The following is a 25,088-nucleotide window of genomic DNA, read 5'->3' as shown; positions in this document are numbered from 1 at the left end:
CACAATTTTCTCTCATTTATAGGACTATCTTCTGCCCTCTAGAGGATCTATAATACATGATCAACAGTTCTGCACAATGGATTAATGAATTGGCTCTGCAGAATATTTCAATATAATTACATGAAGAAATAGGTGCAGAAACAACCTACAGAACCTTTAGAATGCTCCACTATTCATACCTGAACTTGGCATCACCTTCACGTTGCTGCATATTGTCTATATCCCTCAACTTCTCCAAATATCTACTGCAGCCTTAGCATTGTGTCATAAATGTTTCCAATTAAATTTTAAAAGATTTAATATCTGTCAGCTCCTAATTCATTTCTGGGCCATGGCTCGCCATTAGGGGATTTGATGTGTCTTCTGTGAAGATACAGAAAATAATAACTTAATTTCTCTAATATTCGCTTATTCTCCATTATAATTACATTATACCTTCTCCTTTTCTTCCCAAGGGACTAACCACAATTCTTGCTATTCTTTTCCTCCATACATACCTATAAACCATTTTTGGAGCCTATGTTTATGCTTCTTGCTAGATTACTCTAATTTCTTACATATCTTTTATCAACATCTGGATCCTCCATTACTGAAATCTTAAATGTTCCAATCTGCAGGCAAACTGTTCATTCTGTCAATATTTTAAGCCTTTTCCTTTGAGCTAACCATGTCTTTAAATCCTCTTGCTTCTCACAGCTGAATGCTTGCCCTGTAGAGTTCCTGTGCTTTTTACAGACATATAACCTGTATTTACAATAAACCATGCATCAATTAATTGAATGTTAGTTGCAGCTAAACTCAATTTGTTTAATGTAGTCTCTGCTCACAATAGAATATTAATTCATTGCACCTTCACATCTTTATTTATTTAGATTATTTGAATGATTTTCAAGGCAACAGGGAGAGTATGTGGGGCCAATTGGATACGTCTTTCAGATACAATGGTCCATCGATTCTGTTTATAGCCATGGAGAGATAGTGCATGGAAACAGGCCCTTCAGCCCACAGAGCAAATGCTGACTATCAACCATCCATTTCCTCACTGATCTGACCTTGACCGTTTTATTCTCCCAACATTCCCACCAACTCCTCGCTGGGTTATACCTCTCACTTACAGACTACCCACAATTGTGTAGTGGCCAATGAACCTCCCAAGACCCATGCATCTTTGCAATGTGGGAGGAAACAAGAGCACCTGGGGGAACCCGACACAGTCAGAGGGAGACGGAACTCAAGTCAGGATTGAACCTAGATCACTATTGCTGTGAGGCAGTAACTCTATTAACTGCACCCTGCAAACCCACATTGCTCAAGGTGGAGAGTATAACATTGAAAACAGTGCTCCAAAGGCAGTCAATTAGGACTATAGAACTCTAGTTTCACTTGTTAATCTTTATATTCAATATATTTTATGATCCCTTTATCTTTATTACACACATTTTCCCCACGTACTATTTTAATAAGATGGCCCAGAGCAACAATTTCCTTTGTCCATCATTCATTACTCCCACCACAAATGCTCTTACTTTGATTAGATCTGTTATTCTGCATTGTACCATCTTCCTATCTGTTATACATGGTCATCACTTTGCAAGACATCAACATCTCTCTCACACAGAAGCAAGCAAACAAGACAGAGAATAAGACATTTGCAATCTTATCACATTTAATTTGCGTTTGGGGTACGATATCGACTATGGCAACTTAAAATAGTATTCAGAGTCCAAGAGTGAATAACCCTTGTAGAAATTTTAACATTAATCTATAAACCTTGGTAGAAAAAAAATTAAATACATTTACAATTATGGTTGTTCAACAATTCATTTAAAATACAAATAGTGGTCTTGTGAACAATACACTGTTTTGCAAAATCTTTTCTGCAATAATTTGTATTAGTTTTGTACCTCAGGAAACTAGAGTCATAAACTGGCCTGTAACATGAGTACCTAAGATTAAGAAGGTGGATTAACACTTGAACATATTGATGAAACTACAAAGTGTATGAAACACAGATCACAGAAATGTCCAAGTTCAATGCACATGTGATTTTGATCGTACTAAATTAGTTACACTGTCGATAAAAATAAAAGTAAAAATCTGTAAAAAATCTCCCAGCAAAATCCTGATTTGTTCCACAATCTGCCAGATCCTGTAAAATGAAGAATATTCAATAATTAAACAAGTAAAATGATATCTCAGATGCATACTTTATGTTTTGAACATGTGCTAAAGTATAGAATGCATGATGATTGTATGTTGTACAAACAGTAGAAAAAAGGATCTGCAAATGCTGGTTTACTGAGAAAAGACACAAAATGCTGGAGTAACTCAGCAGGTCAGGTAACATCGCAGGAGAAGACAGTTAGGTGATGTGTCGGACTGATTGTAGAGTTTCTGGGGAAAATAAAGCTAGAAGGGAGGAGGGGCAGGACAAAACATGGCAGGTCATTGATGAACACAGGTCGGGGGGGGGGGGGGGGGGGGGGGGCGGTTGAACAAAGGCCAGAGCTGAACACAAGTTGTGAGACAAAAGGATTAGTGAGTTGCAAATTGTGAAGCTAGAGGATTGATGAGGTGCAAATTGTTTAGGAATATAGATGAAGGGGAAGGAGAGGGGAGAGGATAGGTGCAGTGGGTGCACTGTAGAGGTTACCTATATCATACACTGAATGCAAATGGACTTACTGGTGCAGCAACACGGAAGTGGTATCTGCTATTGTGCAAATGTGCTACAGGCAAGGTCCAGAAGTGTTGATAACCCTGCAGGAAGATTTATAAATTCAATGAAACAGGTTCACTGTACATTAAAGGTATGAAATGATCCTGAAAATCTTAACCTTAAAAACACTGCACAATCTCAACATTTTGCAAAGTAAGTCACTAACTGCTGCAGTCAGTACATTGGTATTTCTAGATATTGGTTTCCAAGGCTTGTGCACAATAGATTTTTTAGGTAAACATTAGTAAACACTAATTGGGCTGTTGTGCCAAATATTTCCTTTGTCCTTTGCATAATCACACTGAACAATGTGGAGGCCCTGTGATGTTGTTACTAAAGGGGCTGCCCCTTAAGACCACCAGTTGAGAGGCAATTTCCAGTGCACTACCAATACTGGTTTAACATTCTATGAACAAGTAGATACAGGGAAAAAAATTATGCCTACTCTATAAATTTTAAAACACATCAGTATTAACATTTAAAAAATAACTTAATAAGTGGTTCGTGGCAAATTTATATTCAATTGATTAAATATATTTTTAAAACTAATATCTGCAATGGGTGTAAAATGTTCAGTGGGCCTTCAAGTTATAATACTTAGCCCTGAAAGCTCATTTCTCACTGATCATATTATAGGGTTTACACTGAGCTTTGCAACAAAGGTAATAGCCCTGTCCCACGGTACGAGTTCATTCCAAGAGCTCTCCAGAGTTTGCCCTGATTCGAACTCGGAGATTTACGGTAATGGCCACTCGTTGGTACTCGGGGCTCTCGTGGACATTTTTCAACATGTTGAAAAATCTTCACGAGTCTTCCCGTGCTTACCTGCCGTTAGCAAGTCTTCTCGAGTACCTGCCGTTAGCGTTACGAGCCGCTAAGAGACGTCCCCGAGCTCCAATGTACCCGCTACGTTCATTCTCCATGCTTACAGCGAGTTTGATTTTTTCATAAACTCGGGAGAGCTCTTGGAATGAACAGGACTTTAATACTCTACTCTCAGGCAATTAACTCAGAAAAAGACACAAAGTGCTGGAGAAACAGAAGATGATATCAGGGGAGGTGTATGTGAACCTCTGTTTCACCTAGAAGGAATGCTGAGGTCCCTGGATGGATTCAAGGGAAGGTTATAGGAATAGGTGTTACATCTCCTTTTAGTTTTGTTTATTGCCACGTGTACCGAGGCACAGTGACTAACCAGTCAGCAGAAAGACAAAACATGATTACAATCAATCCATTTACAGTGTATAGATATATGATTAGGGAATAACATTCAAGGTAAAGCCAGCAAAGTCTAATCCAGGATAGTCCGAGGGTCACCAAAGAAGTAAATAGTAGTTCAGCACTGCTCTCTGGTTGTAGTAGGATGCGATTGCAGACGAATGGAAAGGAATGGTTTGGGTGGAAAGGGATGTGTGAACCAAGGAGTTGCGGAGGGAGTGGTCTCTGTGGAAAGGGGTGGGGATGGGATGATATGGGACCACAATTAAGGTTTAGAAGTTTTGGGAGAAAATGTGTTGGATGCAGAGGCTGATAAGGTGAAAGGTAAGGACCAGGGAAACCTATCCATGTTCTCCAGAGATGCTGCCTGACGTTGTAGAGTTACACCAGTACTTTGTGTCCTTTTTGAAATAAAATCTCTTCCTGATCCAAGCACAATCCTAGTGCAGCATTCATTCCATGCATCAGACGGGAACAGAACGTGGGAAATTAATCCACTGGACAATTTTTCAGCAGTGCTGCCCAATTGGAAAAATATAATCATGGCCCCAAATGACAAGCATTGGGCCAAGCAACACTAAGTTACGCTGGTACACAAAAAAGCTGGAGAAACTCAGCGGGTGCAGCAGCATCTATGGAGCGAAGGAAATAGGCAACGTTTCGGGCCCCTGGGTTTTCGGCCCGAAGCGTTGCCTATTTCCTTCGCTCCATAGATGCTGCTGCACCCGCTGAGTTTCTCCAGCTTTTTTGTGTACCTTTGATTCTCCAGCATCTGCGGTTCCTTCTTAAACACTAAGATACGCAGGGCAGAGGCTGCCATGACCTTCTCAGCAGAAGGCAAAAGTAACAAATAAGTTAGATGAGGAGATGGATGGAGCACCAGTTGCCAAAGCATCAAATGGCAAACAATTTCTACCAGCGATCCTGTCAGAACTAGTTTCATTCATGAAGTTGTCACGATAAATGTTCCAGCTAAATGTGGACTCCACAGGTCAGGGAGTGTCCTATAGAGGCAACTCATTAGTGGTGGGAGAATGCATGACATAACTCACTGCCGTGTGAGTGGAGTTCAATGGAGAAGCAAAGAACTGCAGATGTTAGAATCAAGTATGGAACACAAAGAGCTGGAGAAACTCAGCAGGTCAGGCAGCATCTCTGGTGGAAATGCATAGGTGATGTTTTGGGCTGGGAACCTTCAGACTGAATTTTTGAGGGTGAGTACAGGCGGATGAGAGTGTTAGTAAAGGGGAACAGATTAGGTCTCTGTTCAAGGAAGAACCAGAGGGCCACCATTACCATCCTGGTGGGGGAATGGAGGTATAAAGGTAGTGGAGTTCAAATTTGCTCTGAGCTTCTATATTAACAATAGGTTGGCAGTCACACTATCTATTATCGGCAAGTTCGTTTCCTAAGCACAGATAGATTTGACATTTAAACATGTACTCTGCAAGATATTGTATGAGGCATCAAAACGGAAAATTACCTGTGTCATTTCTAGCCAAGCGTCATTTTTAGTTGTGATCCTTACAGAGTTCCTGCAGGTTCTGCCAATGTGCATCGTACATTTGTAAACAAGCAAGGGTGCTGTGGTGCTGTGAAGAATAACTGATTAAAATTTCATTGTAACATGACAAATAAGCTTGAGGAAATAGTTCCAACTGAAACAGAATGATTAAAGTAGGAGAAAGTTCTGTTCAAAAAAATAATTCAAATTGCCAAGGGCAAAGCATAAAGATGAAAATATATTGGAGAGCATCTGCAAGTCAATGATTGGCTTGACTTTGTGTGTGAACATTTTGCTCCTTCCAGGGAAATCTTGTTGAGGTTTTAGTTCTTTCAGTGTTTTCATGCTCAAAATGAAACTAAAATGGTGCACAGCTCATACCTGGCACGGTAATCACGAGAGCACTTAATTTACAGAGTTATGCCCCTGTCCCACTTAGGAAACCTGAACAGAAACCTCTGGTGACCTTGCGCCCCACCCAAGGTTTCCGCGAGGTTCCTGGAGGTTTTGGTCACTCTCCCTAATGGTCGAAAGTGGTTTCCGCGTAGTCGAGGCTTCTTCTATGTTTCTGCAATTATTTCAACAAAACCAAAACCGGCCTCGACTAAAAATAGGTTGCCGTTTGGTCAAAGCCAGTGGAGTGGGGTCGCTATTTACTTACAGGCAGTCGAAGGCAATCTCCTTCGCTGACCCGCCATTTTGATTGGCTCATTGGAGTTTTCAGCAAAGATCCTGCAGGACCTTTGGGTTTCAGGACCTAGAAGATCCGCCAGAAGGTAAAATGCCCAGTAACTTTATTAAACTTCTTAAAACTGGCTCCACTGCTTCTCCCCCTCCTTCTCTCACCTTCTCTCCCTCCCTCCCACGCTCTCTAAAGGACTTACTGTGCCCTGTGGCAGCCGTTTACCTTCCTCTTCATCGCGCAGACAGCGCTCCTCCGCTGTCCCTGGCCCCCACCTTCGCAATGTGTTTGTGTGTGTGTGTGTGTGTGTGTGTGTGTGTGTGTGTGTGTGTGTGTGTGTGTGTGTGTGTGTGTGTGTGTGTGTGTGTGTGTGTGTGGTGTGTGTGTGTGTGTGTGGGTAGCAAAGATCATGTAGGATCTTTGGTCAGTAGATGCAGCTCACGCTTCGGTCGAGGCTTTCCAGGCAAGTGACCAAAACCTCTGGCCACTCATGGAAACCTTGGGTGGGGCGCAAGGTCACCAGAGGTTTCCGTTCAGATTTCCTATGTGGGACAGGGGCATTACATTATTCCAAGACCACATTTGATACATATGGGTGTTTGTACCGAGATAGAATGAATGCTTGGTTGGAAGAAATATCATTCGCATTCTGCACATATCATTGCATTCTTTGCCTCTCCTATCAACAACTACAAGCATTAATAAGAAAGCCGATATTAATGTCCTGACAGTAAAAGCAAGCCAGGCGCGAGGGAGCCTTGTGAATCCTGGAACTATACTTCTGATACACAAAGAGTGCTTGAAAAAAAAGTGACCCATGCTCTTCTTCCTTAGACATCTAATGCCTTTATAGTCAGATCTGCAAACTGACAATGCCACACGACTTACTCACCTACAATTAAAATTAACCCAAAGTGCCACTGATGTCATGACTTCTGAAACTTAATTACATCCCTGTTAGCCTTTCATTGGTACCTCAACAATGGTCTATGAGGAAAGGCATTTAATATATCAAGCCAATGATTGTTTTTAAGAAGGAACTGCAGATGCTGGAGAATCGAAGGTTACACAAAAAAGCTGGAGAAACTCAGCGGGTGCAGCAGCATCTATGGAGCGAAGGAAATAGGCAACGTTTCGGGCCAAAACCCTTCTTCAGACATCTTCAATCACAATGATTGTTTGTTTGAATTGCTCAATAAAATCCAGTCACTTACATTTCAGGAAACTCTTTTGGATAATGCAATGCCTCTTATTTAAAATCCATGGTCAAACAAAATTGATGCATGTATAATAAAGGCAAAAAACGCTGCAGAAATACTCAATAGGACAGGCAGCAATAGTGGAGAGAGAAAGAATTTGGTGCCTATAGACCTACGAGTGTGCAATGTACTAAGAGAAGGAAAAAAAGACGTACTCACTTTATTTCTAATGTAATCCTCATATCTACAGGAGTGTATTTGTTGATTGGGATTACGTAATTGTAGTTACCATTCCTGAAAAATAAATGAAGAAAAGCAGCACTTGAATTTTGGCAAACAAATCTCTCATTAATGACTGAAGGCACAAAAAGCAATTGCACTTCATATTCCATGGATATTCTGTAGGGTATTCTGTTATTATTGGAACAATAACATTTGAGTTAATAAGAATAGGACTGATCGACTGGGTAATGAAGAACATGCTGTTGTACAAAGAGATGACAATTTGGTTCTTGCGATGTAACAATTCAGAAGACATAGGAGCAAAATTATGCCCATCCAGCCCATCGAGACTGCTCCACCTTTCAATCATGGCTGATCTATCTTTCCCTCTCAACACCATTCTCCTGCCTTCTCCCTGACACACTTCCTAATCAATAACCTATCAATCTCCGCTTTAAAAATATCCAATGACTTGGCCTCCACCACAGTCTGAGACAATAAATTCTACAGATTTACCACCCTCTGGCTAAAGAAATGCCTCCTCATCTCTATTCTAAAGATTTGATCGTGACAACATTCCCCAGAGCCCTACCTTTCACTGTGTAGGTCCTGCCCATGTTAAACTTCCCAAATTGCAACATTTCATATTTCTCTGTATTAAATTCCATCAACTATTCCTCAGCCAACCTGGCCAATCGATCAAAATCCTGCCACAATTTATATGCAAAACCACCCACTTTAGTATCATCAGCAAACTTGCTAATCTTGCCATGTATGTTGTCATCCAAATCATTGATGTAGATGACAAACAGTAACGGGCCCAACACCGAGCCCTGAGGCACACCACTGGTCACAGGCCTCCAGTCCGAGAAGCAACTCTTCACCATCACCCTCTGCTTCCTTCCACAAAGCCAAATTTCTATCCATTCAGCTATCTCTCCTTGGATCCCATGCAATCTAACCTTCCAGAACGGCCTACCTTGCGGAACCTTGTCGAATGATTTGGTGAAGTCATAGAAGCATAGAAAATAGGTGCAGGAGGAGACCATTCGGCCCTTCGAGCCAGCACCATCATTCATTGTGATCGTGGCTGATCGTCCCCAATCAATAACCCGTGCCTGCCTTCTCCCCATATCCCTTGATTCCACTCACCCCTTGAGCTCTATCTAACTCTCTCTTAAATCCATCCAGTGACTTGGCCTCCACTGCCCTCTGTGGCAGGGAATTCCACAAATTCACAACTGTGGGTGAAAACGTTTTTTGGCCTCCCCTTTATTCTAAGACTGTGGCTCCTGGTTCTGGACTCGCTCAACATTGGGAACATTTTTCCTGCATCTAGCTTGTCTAGTCCTTGTATAATTTTATATGTTTCTATAAGATCTCCCCCTCATTCTTCTAAACTCCAGTGAATACAAGCCTAGTCTTTTCAATCTTTCCTCATATGGCAGTCCCGCCATCCCAGGGATCAATCTCGTGAACCTACGCTGCACTGCCTCAATCACAAGGATGTCCTTCCTCAAATTAGGAGATCAAAACTGTACACAATACTCCAGATGTGGTCTTACCAGAGCCGCCTATACAACTGCAGAAGAACCTCTTTAATCCGATACTGAAATCCTCTTGTTATGAAGGCCAACATTCCATTAGCTTTCTTCACTGCCTGCTGTACCTGCACGCCAACTTTCAGTGACCAGTGTACAAGGATGTTCAAGTCTCGCTGCATCTCCCCCTTACCTAACCTAACCCCATTGAGATTATAATCTGCCCCCTTGTTTTGGCCACCAAAGTGGAAAACCTCACATTTATCTATATTATACTGCATATGCCACGCATCTGCCCACTCACTCAACCTGTCCAGGTCACCCTGCAACCTCCGAACATCCTCTTCACAGTTCACACTGCCACCCAGCCTTGTGTCATTTATATAACATCTACAGCTCTACAAATCTTTAAAACGAAATCTACAAAACTTTAAAATGAAAATAAATAATGAACAGAATCTATCAAAAGGGTGAATGCAAGAGACAAATACAGGGACTCTGTAGATTGGATGATTTGATCATTCAGAGCTGTCAGAAAGCATTGTAAACCCCCCTCCCCCCACCCCCCACACCACATGCATTCCTTTAAAGTTTTCGAACCTGAAACAGTTAAGATAGACTTTGCAGTAAAATATTCAAATAGAAACACATTAGGAAACTCAGTACTGCTTTTTGTGGAAGTACATTCAGTTTCATGAATAAAGCTTTAAGGGAACTAACCCACAGTGAACTCCTTTTGCACAGAACTGCTGGTCAATAACTTGTTGGCTTTCCATAACCTGTATTGATCTAACAGATGTATCAAACCCTGTTAATATCAAAAACAATTCAAAGTCATTACAAGTTTAAGCAGTACATAACTTGATCTCAACTCAAACTTATCATTTTCAGCACAAGTACATGCTATCAAACTATCCAATATTACTGCACATTTATGTCGGTGATATCATTGAATCATACATGAACATTTTAACAAGGGCTTAATATAAACAGTGTAAATACCAACAGAAATTTGTCCAGGTACAATATTACAATTAAAGAATGACACTGATATTTTACTTTTAAAAAAGTGAGGATTTTCTACTTAAAAAGTGTGAAAACTGTTTTTCTATCATTGACTTCACTCTGCAGGGAAGCACTTGCCCCAGTCATTTTTACTTTCAATTTTGGTAAGGTATTTTTTTAATAATTACGCATCTGGTGAAAATTTAGTTTTAAGGCTTGATGGTATAATTGTATGAAACTCAATGGTGCTATGAATGCAGATATATTCTCCGTTTAATATTAAATTGGTAGCTTTGTCTGACATCTATTAGCCAAAGTATATTTCAGACATAATTTTAAAACAACCTAGTCTCTCTGCCCTCTCTCCCATCTCTACCCACTCGCCCCTCTCCTCTTTCTCCTCTCCCTCTTCTCTCTGTGTCTCTGCCCTCTCTCTCTACCCCCCCCCCCCCCCCCCCCTCTAGCCATGCCTGCGCAGTTGGGGGTTATGCGTGAGTGGATATGGTGGGGGATGGGGTAAAAGGAGCGAATGAACAATATTAATATCAAGGGGGGGGGGCGTTAGTGTGTGTGTGTGTGTGTGTGTGTGTGTCTGTGTCTGTGTGTGTGTGTGTGTGCGCACACACGCGCGCGCGGGCGCAGGCCGCCCACCCCCCAGCAACTGCGCGTTGGGGGAATGGGGCCAAACGGGCCCGGCTTGCTCTAGTATCTTTTCAATTTTACTCTGACATAGCATTAAGTTCTTTTAAGTCCTTTTAAATTTCAATACAGTTTGCTTTTGAAGATAGAGAACAAGACTGAAGATTTCACTCACAATCACCCTGTTTCATGTTCTTTTTATTTGATGCTGGGCTTGGCCCTGACCCTGAAAGATAAATTTAGTGCTGTGTTATTTCTGAAATATATTCATGACATTCACAATTCAAGCATGTTTCCGATATATTGAAATTTGTGTATTAAAGGAACCTATAAAATTGAATTTATGAGTAGGACTTATCGTGATAGAAATGTAAAGAGTACATCTATAAAAGCAGCTTCAAAGGCCAGAAAATTCAATGGCCACCAGATGGTTCAAAATCTAAAGGGTTGAAATGTAGGATGTGTCCACACAGTATTATTAGATAAACAGCATGAGAATGTGGAGAAAATACTGGTGTACAAATAATACTGGATTTGCAGAAAAGTTCAATCTTAACTGAACAGGTGAGAGCTTGAATTGGTGTTGAAGGATTGGCAGGGGGCAAACTGATGAATGGAAGCAAGGCCAATGTATTTTATGGTTATTCCATGTAAAACCTTTTGGATTAGTTTAGTTTAGAGATACAGCATGATAACAGGCCCATCGACCGACCGATTCCACACCGACCAACGATCACCCATACACTAGTTATATCCTAGACGCTAGGGACAATTTACAGAAGCCAATTAACCTACAAACCTGCACGTCTTTGGAATGTGGGAGGAAACTGAAGCGCCCAGAGAAAAACCATGCGGTCACAGCGAGAACGTAAAACTCCATACAGACAGCACCCAAGGTCAGAATCGAGCCTGATCTCTGGCGCTACAAGGCATTAACTACCGCTGCGCCACTATGCCGCCCTTTGCAAAGACAAGTTGTTAAATTACCAATTTATACAACATTTACAATTCACTTTATAATGAATTGTTAGCACTTTATAACATGTGTATCTTACCGTCATAATATCCCAAGGTTGGTAAAACGATACTGGTAATGATAGAGTAACTCTATCCTAATTGTATATGAATTAACTGGTATAAGGGACTTGGCACCAATTACTTCATATATTCATGACTTGCATCCATTCTAATTAACAAGAATGAAGAAACCTTTACAAGCAATTTTGATACAGATTATACAGGTTCACCACTGATTTTCCGGCACCCTTAGTTCCAGAGCTTTGCCAGATTATCAGTTTTGCCGGACCAACAGAGGTCATGGCCTCCGAGAAGTGTTGAATGATATCGGAACCAGTGACGTGCGGTGAGGTCAATGGCTGTGGAGGCACTGGCTAGTATCAGTGGCCCGGCCCTCCCTGTTTTGATCACCGCGTCTCCCCGAGGAGAGAGAGGGGTGGAGCCGGGGCTGTGTGCGTGAAGCATGGCGACTGGAGGGGCGGGAACGTTACCCCGGGACCGTGAGGGAACGACCCACTACCCCCCTCTCCCTTCTCCATTCCCCCTCACAACCCCCTCCCCGTCTACCCCTTGCTTCCCCCTCCACCCTCTACTCTCTCTCCACCCATCTCTCCCCCCTCCACCCAGGGTAGATCTACCTGAGCCGAGGAACATTACACCAACGCAGGGCCCTACAAATCAACGAATCAACCTACCAATCAGCGCCACCCGTGGCTGGAAAGTCAGCGCCGCCAGCGGTGGAATCCAGTGCTGCGCCGCCGCTGCTGAAGCTAGCTAACGTGGAGGGAGTGTGAGGTAGCATCAATTACGTGGGCTGATCCTACGTAATTGACGCTCGGTCCCCATCCACTGGGCTCAAGACACGCCCCCTCAGTGAGGCAGATGTGATCGCTGCCTCCCCTGGTGCTTTTTCATTGCAGTTTTATGACGAGTCCTGTGAGCCTAAATTTAATATATTTATAGGTGAAATAAGCTACCTGGACTATGGAAGGCAAGGACATGTAATGAAAGGGTTTACAAACATTACATTGGTAAAATGCACATGCTTATTGCCCGCACTCCATCCAGTTTCTGAGGGGTTGCGCAATCAGAGGGGAGGCTCAGCTATTCGCTGCCTCACTTCTCATCTCTCCCTGTATCTGCAGCGGAGCTGCACAAATTTGGCGATATTTACTGTAAAAAATGATTAGATTCATATAGAAATGACATTTATAACAGATCAGTGGAAAAATCTTTATATTTATTTTATTTTATTATTATTTTTCTTTACTTTTCTTAACATCTATTTTCATTGGGAGTATGATAGGTGAGGCTCTGCCTCCCCTGCCTCCCCTGACCACACGTCCCTGATCGGAACGGTCAGCCTAGCTTGCTGGGGCCACGATAGCAGCCAGCAACGTCAGCCTCGGACATCAGGTATGGTAACAGATCTGCTGTCTCCGGCCGGGCAGGAGTTCCTGAGCCCCGGCCACAGGGGGAGCTCAGGAACCTCAAAAATCCCCCCCACCGATCAGCCACGGAAGTCCCGATTAAGTCGCGGTCGGCCACTACACCCGTCTAGGTGCCACATTTTAGGGGAGACTTCCAGGGGGGATTTCAAGTGCACTCTGGCAATTTTGTCCAGATTAAAGGAGGTGCCTAACAATCAGTTGCCTGAAAATTAGTGGTGGACCTGTACTTTGAATTTGACTTAAACTAGTTATGTGCATTTAAATAGAACCACCTAGTTAACATTGATTGTAAGATTACAGAAAAAAAGAGCATGATTATTTCTGAAACATAAAATCTTACTTTCTTATAAAACTATTGTAGTGCAATAAAACTTACCTGTTTCCGTAAGTTTTTGTAAGATAGGATAAGGGTTTCTCTTCTTTCTGTGATGGAAAGGAATGCCTTTGATTTGAGACTGCTCGGCACAGCAATGCACAGTGACACAGGGTAAGATATGGCAGAAGGTCACTTCAGGCTGGGAGGTTTCAGCTTTTAGTGTTGTATAAAATGAAATTGCAGTCTCTGCTAAATAATAAAATAAACACAATAGGCTTGCAACAATGAGCGTTTTTATAAGCAACATTTTAAATACGTTCAGTGAAATAATCTGTTTAAGAAGGAACTGCAGATGCTGGAAAATCGAAGGTACGCAAAAAAGCTGGAGAAACTCAGCGGGTGCAGCTATGGAGCGAAGGAAATAGGCAACGTTTCGGCCCAAAACCCTTCTTCAGTGAAATAATCTACCTGGCAAAGTTGTATGTGATGTATCAGTAGTTTGTCCACTGGTGCTCAACACTTCTGAAATACAGCTGTAACAGGAAAACTACTGTTATAAAAACATCTTTCAGGGATTCAGCTTCCCCAAACCACGTCAATGATCATTTTTTATTTCATTAGAGACAGCGATATGGTGCTCCAGAGGAGTTCCAGATACCATCAATAACAGAAGTTTAAAGGGAAAGTATTTACCTGCTATTGAAATGATTGATATCATTTCTCTCATCACTCAAAGTTAGCACATAGAGTATAGATATCAAAATAATACTGTCAAAAATAAAAACATATGTTATTTGTCACACATTGAACCAATGACAAACAGTATATGAACGCCACAGTCTTTCCTTATATAAAATCAATTTAGAACAAACGCAAGTAAAGCTTTCAATTGATTCAATAACTAAATGTTTTCATATGAAATCCTGAAGTATTTCTGGAATAATTCTGGAGTTATTAAGAAATGCCAGATTAGGTGAGTACAAAAAAAAGTTTTTGTTTCAATATATCACCTTGCAAAACCATAAGATTAAAAACATAAACTAAAACACATTCAGGATTCTAGCATCTCATGTAAGAAATCCTGAGTGCTATTGCTGTTAGATGGATCGCAAATTTCTCCCAGTGATTTAATTTGGTCGGATCACGGCCTGGGTGGATTATAACATATAACATATAAAATAAAGCACGTAACTCATTTACATTACATATAAGTGTGAAACCTATTTTCAAATGTTATGACAGAAGTAAAAAGAATCAGTCTGAAAAAGGGTCCCGACCCAAGACTTCATCTATCTATGTTCTCCAGAGATATCGCTCCAGCATTTACGAGATGCAAAGCGCAAGATATTACTCCAACACTGTGTCATTAAACTATAGAGTCATACAGTATGGAAACAGGCCATCAGCTTAACTTGCCCAAGCCAACCAAGCCCCATCAACGCTAGTCCCACTTGCCCGTGTTTGGCCCATATCCCCCAAAACCTTTCCTATCCATGTACGTGGCCAAATTTCTTTTAAATGGTATAGTCTGTGCCTCAACTATCTCCTCTGGCAGCTCATTCTATATACCCACCACCCTGTGTGTGAAAAGTTGCCCCATTGGAATTCAGTGGGAAAAATGATCCATCGCGAGGAGATATTCAAATTGGAATTAACCATAGGAGGGAATTATCGACCAGCCACTGAAAACTTCAATGATTTGGGGTGACGGGTTGGCAGGAGGGGATAGAGCAGAGAGATAAATTAAAAATGCATCTTAAAAAACTTTTTTTTTTTTTTTTAATATAAATGGTATACATTTAGATCATGGAAACTAAGTACTTTTTTCGCACCCATTGTCAGGAAAACTATTGTTATTTAAAGAAGAGGGGATGTCCTTTAAGATCACATCCAATTTTGATTCCATTGACAGGCCTGCTAATGAGTCACAAAAGGGAGAAGAGCGTTTCAGCACTTGCCCTGACAGGGAACACGAGAAGAAACAGAACTGTATGAAACATGTGAAACGTAACTGTTACCCAGAACACGGGAAAAGAAAAATGCTGAGCATGGATGACAATTTTTTTTTTTTTTAAAGGATGCAACTAATTAGTAATTGTATTTTGTAAATACTATGCTTACCTAAAGGCCATGACAGCCAGCAAGGCCGTGATGACAATTTGGAAAATCTTTTGTGGAAAACAGTCTTGTTTAAAATAGGCCTGGATGACAAAAAGTGAAAACAATTGGTGCTTCTGGATTAATTTATTTACTGACATCAGATGAAATGAGATCAAGTTTTATTACTAAAATATCAACACTACACAAATTACAAGGGAAATAATCATATTGGCACAGTCGAGCAGCATGAAAATAGGCCTGTCAGCCTAACTTGGCTATGCTGACCAAGATGCCTCCTGTACACTAATCCCACCTGCCCTCGATTGGCCAATCTTCATCTAAACCTTTCCTATCCATGTACTTATCCAAATGTTCTTTAAATGTTGCTACAATACCTGTGTCAACTACCTCCTCTTCCATATACGCACCATCCTTTGTGTGAAAAGTTGCCCCTCAGATTTCTATTAAATCTTTCCCCCCTCATCTTGAACCTATGACCTCTGGTTCTTTAATCCCCTACTCTGGATTGAGACTTTGTGCCTTTACCCGACCTATATCCCTCATGATTATATACATCCCCATAGGATCACCTCTTAGCCTCCCGTGTCCCAAGGAAAAATGTCCTAGCCCCAAACCTCTCCCTATAGTTCAGACCCTCAAGTCCTGGTAACATCCTCGTAAATCTTCTCTGCATTCTTTACAGCTTAACAACATCCTTCCAATAACAGGGTGACCAAAATGAACACCCTACTCCAAAAGGGGCCTGCCAACATGATGTACAACTATAACATAACATGCCAACTTCCATACTCAATACCCTGACTGATGAAGGTCAATGGGCCAAAAGCCTGCATGAAACTCCATTTGCCATTCCTCAGCCCACTTGCCCAGCTGATCAAGCTTCTGCTATAATATTTGATAACCATCTGCACTATCTACAATACCACTCATTTTAGTGTTATCTGCAAACTTACTAATCATGCCTTGTACATTCTCACCCAAATCATTGATCTAAAGCGCAAACAAAAATGGACCCAGCACCGACCCCCTAAGTACACCACTAACCTTTATGTGAAAATCTGTATAGAATATGATATTTTCCACAACAAAATACTTCAATCTAATTCCACTTTTGATATGGAGTATTGCAGGGAAGTGCTAATTTCAGCAATATCGTGGTTCTTGCGCACCACTTTAGCCTTCAGATACAGCGTGGAAACAGGCTCTTCGACCCACCAAGTCTGTCCTAATCAGCGATCCCCGTACACCAGCACTATCCTACACACTAAGGACAATTTACAATATAACCAAACCTAATTAACCTATAAGCCTGTACGTCCTTGGTGTGCGGGAGGACACTGGAGCAACCAGAGAAAATCCACTCGGTCACAGGGAGAACGTACAAACTCCGTACAGACAGCATCTGCAGTCAGAATCAAACCTGGGTCTCTGGCGCTATTAGGCAACAACTCTACTGCTGCGCCACTGTGCCACCAGATGCACCTTAGCATATTTTCGATAATGTGTTCTGTGAGGGACAATTTTAAATCCATTTGCTCAGTTTATTCTTTGACTTTGCCCACAAGGCTTGAATTTGGTTGATTGAATTCCTATTGCCACTGAGACAAAAAGTTTAAATTTACTTCAATCTAAGTTTGAATCAAACTTTTGACCTTCCTTCCTCAAGCAACTAAAATATAGATGGTTCAGTTATTTATCTCATGCTATTTGTAGGAGAAAAATCAAAACATGTTGGAAACAATCATCGGGTCAGGTAACAACCATAGAAAGAGAAGCAAGGTTAGCATTTCTCATCAAAGACCACAGATGTAGTTCATTGTTGGATTTTCTGAGTCACAACAGCCACCATACTCCAAAAGTTTTGAGATGTCTTAAAGCTGTGTAAGATACATACATTTTTACTTTCCTTAAGAATCTAAGATATTTTTGATTTTTAGGTATTAATTGACTTTTGTATATAGTTATATAATTATATAAAATCACTGAATAACAATTTTTTCCATGTAAAATTGATTTTAAATGATCAGTTTAACCTTTTACTAAAATATTTCTAATTGGATTCTTTCTTAGTATGCAAAGTTTTATGGCATTTGTTTATCACAAGAGCTGTTCCTCAGTTTGTGTTTTCTAGGATCACACAAATGAGGAATATTGCAATATTAAGGGAACTCAAGGATATGGCGACAGAAATTATTTTGCAATTCCAAACAAATCTTGACTACTTTTCAACATTGAGAAAGAACGCACAAAAACAAGACGGGTCTCTGCTGCTTTCACATACCTTATTCGTGGTCATGACAGGCCTCTCCGCAGTTACTAAACTGCCCAATCGACTAATCATGCTGTAAAACAAAAATGTCTCAATTTAAGCGTCTATTCCACGGATGGCAGATTGAGCAATTTTTACTCTTAGGTGATCAAGTTATAAACATTTTCAGTGGTTGGAGATCTTCATGTAATGTATGTTTGAACTAAAGAGGTCAGGCAGCATCTGAACTGTCCAATTGAGTGTGTGCTCAGAGTCTTGATAACAGAAAATGATCTGTGTAAATCCCGTTAAGAGTAATAATCGTGAAACGTGATAATTATTTTGTTCCATATGTAGGAAGTAACTGCATATGCTGATTTACAACAAAGATAGTCAAAATGCTGAACTCAGCAGATCAAACATTCGGCCCTTCGAGCCAGCACTGCCATTCAATATGAACATGGCTGATCATCCCCAATCAGTACCCCATTCATGCCTTCTCCCCATATCCCCTGACTCCACTATTTTTAAGAGCCCTATCTAGCTCTCTTGAAAGCATCCAGAGAACCTGCCTCCACCGCCCTCTGAGGCAGAGAATTCCACACTCACAACTCTCTGTGAGAAAAAGTGTTTCCTCGTCTCCGTTCTAACTGGCTTACTCCTTATTCTTAAACTGTGGTCACTGGTTCTGGACTCCCCCAAGATCAGGAACATGTTTCCTGCCTCTAGCATGTCCAAACCCTTAACAATCTTATATGCTTCAATGAGATCACCTCTCATCCTTCTAAACTCCAGAGTGTACAAGCCCAGCTGCTCCATTCTCTCAGCATATGACAGTCCCGCCATCCCGGGAATTAACCTTGTAAACCTACGCTGCACTCCCTCAAGAGCAAGAATGTCCTTCCTCAAATTAGGGGAACAAAACTGCACACAACACTCCAGGTGTGGTCTCACTAGGGCTCTGTACAACTGCAGCATCTCTGGAGAAAAGGAATAGGTGACGTTTCCAGTTGAAATCTTTCTTCAGGCATATGAATTCCTTTTCTCCAGAGATGCTGCCTGACTCGCTGACTTACTCCAGCTTTTTGTGTCTATTTTATTTTGTTCAATGACAGACATAAGACAATATTGATGAAAATGCATCTGTCTGTATTTCAGCAAGATGAGCTGACAATGGAGTCTTGTGAATATGGTAAGTGAAAGCAGGGATGTACCTGGTAAATTGAATGAAGATAATACCATGTCCTGTTTGTATATTCATCGGTTTTTATGAACAAAATATGACTTGGGGAAAAATAAAGGCATGGATACAGAAATATCAGTGCTAACACCCACCCCACCCCCCACGAGGTGGATATCTTAATACACATGCTGATCACTCAGGGGCAGCAGTTATTCAGTTTACTGAAGACACAGAATGTTGGAGTAACTCAGCGGGACAGCCAGCATCTCTGTAGAGAAGTAATGGGTGACATTTCGGGTCTGGACCCTTCTTCAGAATGAGAGTCAGGGAGAGAGAGACTAGAGGTATGGAAGGGTAAGGTGTGAAAGCAAAGGATCAAAGCAGACTATGTAAAATGATGTAAAACATCTTCCCATCTCCCCCAATGTCTGCCTTCCGCAAAGAACGCTCCCTCCGCAACTCCCTTGTCAATTCTTCCCTTCCCTCCCGTACCACCCCCTCCCCGGGCACGTTCCGTTGCAACCGCAAGAAATGCAACACCTGTCCCTTTACCTCCCCCCTCGACTCCATTCAAGGACCCAAGCAGTCGTTCCAGGTTCGACAGAGGTTCACCCGTATCTCCTCCAACCTCATCTATTGCATCCGCTGCTCTAGATGTCAGCTGATCTACATCGGTGAGACTAAGCGGAGGTTGGGCGATCGTTTCGCCAAACACCTCCGCTCGGTCTGCAAGAACCTACCTGACCTCCCGGTGGCTCAGCACTTCAACTCCCCCTCCCATTCCCAATCCGACCTCTCTGTCCTGGGTCTCCTCCATTGCCAGAGTGAGCAACACCGGAAATTGGAGGAACAGCACCTCATATTCCACTTGGGGAGCCTGCATCCTGCAGGCATGAACATTGAATTCTCCCAATTTTATTAGCCCTGGCTGTCTCCTCCCCTTCCTTAGCCCTCGAACTGTCTCCTCCCATCCCCCAGCCCTCAGGCTCCTCCTCCTCCTTTTTCCTTCCTTCTCCCCACCACCCCCTATCAGTCTGAAGAAGGGTTTCGGCCCGAAACGTTACCTATTTCCTTCGCTCCATAGATGCTGCTGCACTCGCTGAGTTTCTCCAGCATTTTTGTGTACCTTATGTAAAATGATTCATGGCTAGCTGAGGGGAAGGTGACAAGGGTACATACAATCAGTAAAATTAATCAGAAGGACAGTGAAACTAGTTGGAGAACTAGGGCGGGGGAGGGATAGAAAGGGAAAGCAAGGGTTACTTGAAATTAGTGAGATCATACCGCTGGGTTGTAAGCTGCCCAAGCGAAATATGAGGTGCTGGTCGTCCAATTTGCATTGTTTTAGTTTGGAGATACAGAGTGGAAACAGGCCCTTCGGCCCACCGAGTCGATGCAGACCAGTGAACATCCATACACTAGTTCTATCCTACACACTAGGGACAATTTACCAATTAACCTACAAACCTGCACATCTTTGGAATGTGGGAAGAAACCAGAGCACCTGGAAAAACCCACACAGTCAGAGGGAGAAGGTACATACTCTGCACAGACAGCACCCGAGGTCAGGATTGAACCTGGGGCTCTGGCATTGCAAGGCAACAACTCTACCACTGTGCCATTCCTGGGTTGTAATGGGTTGGCTCCTGGGCAGTAACTAAACATTGATAATTAACATTGGATATGAATAAAATTGCATTTGTCTTACCTTGTCCTATCACTGCGTCCCGTACAACTGGATATAGTGTGTGAGCCACAGCTATAAGGTGAGTAGGCTTTCTGCCCCCTGCAGGTGAAAGGTGGATTGAATAAACATGTTTCTGTTTTATCAAAGAACAAACATGTGCAGGTAAATTCCTTCATCCACGGATGGGTGGGGTGGGAGGAATCGGGTGGATTTAGAAATTATATTTTTAGGGTGAATTAGAAATATCAAACATCAGCGTAAATAGTTGGAAATTTGTGGGAGCATCGCTATTTCATAATCATATGATTTACAAATGTGAACGTTTAATAAAACTGCAGATACAAAAAATATAAAATGGAAGCAGAAAATGCTGGAAATTCTCAGCAGGTCAGACCGCATCGGCTGGAAGAGAAACAGAGATAACGTCCGTAGTCGACAAGGGGTTTTCAACCTCAAATTATGTCAATATCAGTTAATTCTGTTGAACAGACACAAACTGCAGGAGTAACTCAGCGAGTCAGGCAGCATGTCTGGAGGAAAGGAGTGACAAGATGGATAGCATAATAGACCAATGCAGTTCCATGCCGCCGGAGAGCCACCTCTTCTCTTGGCCACAGCCATAATGCCATCATTACATTAATGCTACACACTAGAAAAAGAAAATACAAAACGCTGCATTGTTTGCCACATGCATTACAAGGACCAAAAACAGATGATGCCGTTGCAGGAATGCTCTCATTTCCACAAAATCAGATGAATCATTGATTTTTAAGGAGCAGGGAAATTATAAATCCCGCATTAATCCAAATATAACAGTTCTCCATTCTAGAAAATTGAAACTATTTTGTCCTGCAGCAGACATGAAGCAGTATTTTTGTGAATAGTTTGTGCAATTAAAATAATAATCTACAATATAATGAATCATAATATAGAATACCACTGACTTGTCAGTTAATTGCAAGTATTCGTGGAACAATGTTTTGACATGATATATTGCTGGGGTAACAGAAATATTGAGTAAAGAAACTTAATGTGCTTTATTTCTTGCTAACAACTTGCTGCTTCTTTTGTTTTCCTTATTTTTCTGAGTAATTAACAAATATTCTCATAATTACACTGACATTATTTGTTTTTTATTCAGCAGACATCCTTGTTAGAATAGTTTATCTAGCGCATGATGATATAATAACCATATTTCCCCTTTAACTAACACTTGATTTCATTCAGTGAGTCTATCCAATTTGTGCCACATTCGCATAACATTAATTCTAAAGAAGTTAATGAATAGAACATAGAAATTGTAGCATATATACACCTGCTCCTGTATTTCTCACTCATTGTGGAGTTTCTGCTCCCATTTTGCTTCAGTTTGGCAAGATTGTTGTTCCAGACTTCTAACTCTTGAATTCTTTTTTCCAAATTGTCAGTCAACTTGCACAACTCCTTCACGGCACCAACATTTTCCATGAAAATTTGATCCTAGGGAACAGAAAGATCCTATTTCAGGTAACAGAAGTACAAATCCAGGCATCCATATAGAAAGTGATTCCTTTCTTTCCATTCTATTGGAATTACTAATATAAATTAAAACTATTGAAAATGTAGACATTCTTTCTGTGGCCGTGACTGGCAACATCAAAGTCAACTTGTCGGATTTACTGAAACGAGAAGCCAGAATTTATCAAGTATTGCCCTCAAGTTTACTGCTTGCAAAATAGTTGTACCTTGGGAACCAGTAACATCACAGCAAGATCATATCATAGACACAAATGCTGGAGTAACTCAGCAGGACAGGCAGCATCTCTGGAGAGAAGGAATGTGTGACATTTGGGTTTGAGACTTCAGTTCTTCATCAGACTGAAGAAAGGTCTTGACCCAAAACGTCACCTATTACTTCTCCTCAGAGATGCTGCCTGTCCTGTTGAGTTACTCCAGCATTTTGAGTCTATCTTCAGTGTAAACCAGCACCTGCAGTTGCGTCCGACACAAGATCATATCATAACCTGGCAGATTGAATTGAGATCATATAGAAAAGAAAATCGGTAAAGTCAATACCTATTAAACGGGAAGTAGGAAGATACAAATTTGCTGTTAAGGTGGGAGATGGCTGAATGTACTTTTCCTGGGCCTCAGTATAAAACGTAGGAAAGCCAAATGAAAGCAAATTCTGCCACGATAGAAGGCTCTTTTAATGTTTAAATAATAGGTAAAGGGAAATACACAAAGGGCATTACACAAATAAGAAACTAGACCTGAAACCTAGAAGCATAATTTGCAATTCAGGAATTAGTCGTGTATTTAAAGCCTCCAGAATGAATACTTAAAAAATTTAAATAATAATAATTAGGGGACGAAAGGCACTTGATAAATCAACTTCATTTACTCTTTTTAACGTGTGCTCAAATATTGAACCATGAATATCAGCTTATATTTTGCTGGGTATCTGATGCTCTAAACAGTCTTGTCATTCATAATAATAATGTAAGATCTTTTATGACCTTAATCAAAGTGATGTGGTATCCAATGTGACCTCATGGTAACTCTTAAACTAATTAAGCATGCAAGGGAAATTTGATTTGAATACAAAAAATCACTTCATTAAAGGTGCAAGATGAAGCCTGAAGCACTAGTCAATATTTCCTATTACAAATCAATTACAAATATTAGAAATACTAATTTCCATTACTTTATCAACCATGAGGAAGTTCTCGATCTTCTCTCCATTGGTGTAGGTCACATCACCAACCTCTTTTACTGCTGCTGGCAAAATCTCCTTCACTTCTTGTGCTATCATACCTACATAGAGAAACAAAAAAGGCCCATGAAGATCATGGCATACCATTAAACTGACCAATGCATTGGCGTTAAGAGCATTAATTTTCAAGCATAGAAAGATGAAACTCATTTCTAACAGACATAGAATATTATCCACGGTTTTAACCTACTATTGATTTAGTTTATTAACATTTTATACTTGATTTCTTTAAGATGTTCAGGCATTAAATTAGTTTCAAAACTGCAAGAAGTTATAGAGTCATGCAGCATGGAAAAAGGCCCGAGAGCCTAGCTTGCCCTTGCCAACCAAGATAGTCTAAAGAAGGTTCTAGACCCAAAATATCACCTATTCCTTTTCTCCAGAAATGCTGTCTGAACCATTACCCCAGCTTTTTGTGTCTCTCTTTGGTTTAAGCCAGCAGTTCCTTCCTACACATGCTCCACCTACACTAGTCCCACATGCTCATGTTTGGTCCATATCCATCTAAACCATTGAATATCACTTCTGTGGTAGCCGTTAAAATTAATTTCCCAAGTACCTGAGTGGAGCACAACATTTTTGAAGAGAAAGAAAGACTAGCAAACTGCAACATTCCCAACAATCACTCATGTCATCCCTGAAATCCTGAATTTCCTGGGAGGTTGTCAACACTGTCATTCTGACTCAACAATTAATCTGGAAAATCTAATGCCAGGTTCAGAGATTCTGTTCAATGCAATGGAGAGAATTGGCTCCAAGGGAGATGAGAAAGTTTCAGTAGTTACATTTTGTATTAATTCATTTAACTGATGTGTATTTATATTGAAAATGCAACTGTGATTTCTGTGAATTGCTTCTAAGTATGTACTAATGAGGTGTTTGACTATTTAATATTTACATGTTAAACATTTTTTCTATAGCAGCGACAATAACAGTTTTTTATTTTTGAATAATTGTGAATGGAAAGATGTTCCTACAAAGTTTTGCCAGAAAGTTTGCTGGGGGGGGGGGGGTATGGAGAGCTTAAGCTGCCCATCAAAGCGGCAGAAGGCTTTACTGACCTTTGGGAACCAATCTGCCATGGCAAAGGACAGGTGGCATAAGAAACAACCAAAAGAGCATTTGTCCTGAATGGTTCTGACGAGTAGTGGAAGAACATAATTTTTAATCGATCTGAAGAAGGGTCTCGACCCGAAACATCACCCATTCCTTCTCTCCAGAGATGCTGCTTGTCCCGCTGAATTACTCCAGCTTTTTGGGCCTATCTTTGGTTCAAATCAGCATCTGCAGTTCTTTCCTATACATAATTTTTAATCTGCCCCTCTGCTGTCAGGGACTAGGGGTGACCAGAGATGACTGCTGGCCAGACATTGTGACAAACCGGATAGAACCTTCCCAGCTGTACAACATCAAAGCCCGTGACCAAATTGCTATCACTTTCCCCTACACACACACCAAACACTAAACTTTCATTCAAACAACTGTAATGGCAGTAAATAAAATGATCATCAATACCAGAAATTATCAGATGCCTTTCTTGTGAACCTAAGTGATTTCTGCACCAAAGCATCCATACAATTT

The 25,088-nt window shown here is 41.1% G+C and overlaps 1 protein-coding gene across 1 annotated transcript in view; it reads right to left on the bottom strand.

Annotated features, from left to right (window-relative positions):
* Positions 1 to 522: 522 nt before the first annotated feature.
* Positions 523 to 25,088, bottom strand: part of LOC129706563 (myelin regulatory factor-like protein) — a 42,430-nt gene continuing 17,864 nt past the window's right edge. The window contains exons 8-22 of the mRNA XM_055650925.1: positions 23,439 to 23,548; positions 22,068 to 22,231; positions 20,774 to 20,851; positions 17,916 to 17,976; positions 15,635 to 15,714; positions 14,207 to 14,281; positions 13,982 to 14,046; positions 13,551 to 13,762; positions 11,909 to 11,915; positions 10,905 to 10,955; positions 9,806 to 9,893; positions 7,542 to 7,616; positions 5,421 to 5,529; positions 2,686 to 2,760; positions 523 to 2,149 (exon numbers count right to left, since the gene is read on the bottom strand). Of these exons, the coding sequence (XP_055506900.1) occupies positions 2,063 to 2,149; positions 2,686 to 2,760; positions 5,421 to 5,529; positions 7,542 to 7,616; positions 9,806 to 9,893; positions 10,905 to 10,955; positions 11,909 to 11,915; positions 13,551 to 13,762; positions 13,982 to 14,046; positions 14,207 to 14,281; positions 15,635 to 15,714; positions 17,916 to 17,976; positions 20,774 to 20,851; positions 22,068 to 22,231; positions 23,439 to 23,548 (1,337 nt within the window). The 3' untranslated portion in view covers positions 523 to 2,062. The remainder of the gene's footprint in view (positions 2,150 to 2,685; positions 2,761 to 5,420; positions 5,530 to 7,541; positions 7,617 to 9,805; positions 9,894 to 10,904; positions 10,956 to 11,908; positions 11,916 to 13,550; positions 13,763 to 13,981; positions 14,047 to 14,206; positions 14,282 to 15,634; positions 15,715 to 17,915; positions 17,977 to 20,773; positions 20,852 to 22,067; positions 22,232 to 23,438; positions 23,549 to 25,088) is intronic.

This window comes from Leucoraja erinacea, chromosome 19, assembly GCF_028641065.1.
Source record: "Leucoraja erinacea ecotype New England chromosome 19, Leri_hhj_1, whole genome shotgun sequence".
NCBI lineage: Eukaryota > Metazoa > Chordata > Chondrichthyes > Rajiformes > Rajidae > Leucoraja > Leucoraja erinaceus.
Note: the sequence above shows the minus strand (reverse complement) of the source record. Positions and strands in the feature narration are given on the sequence as shown.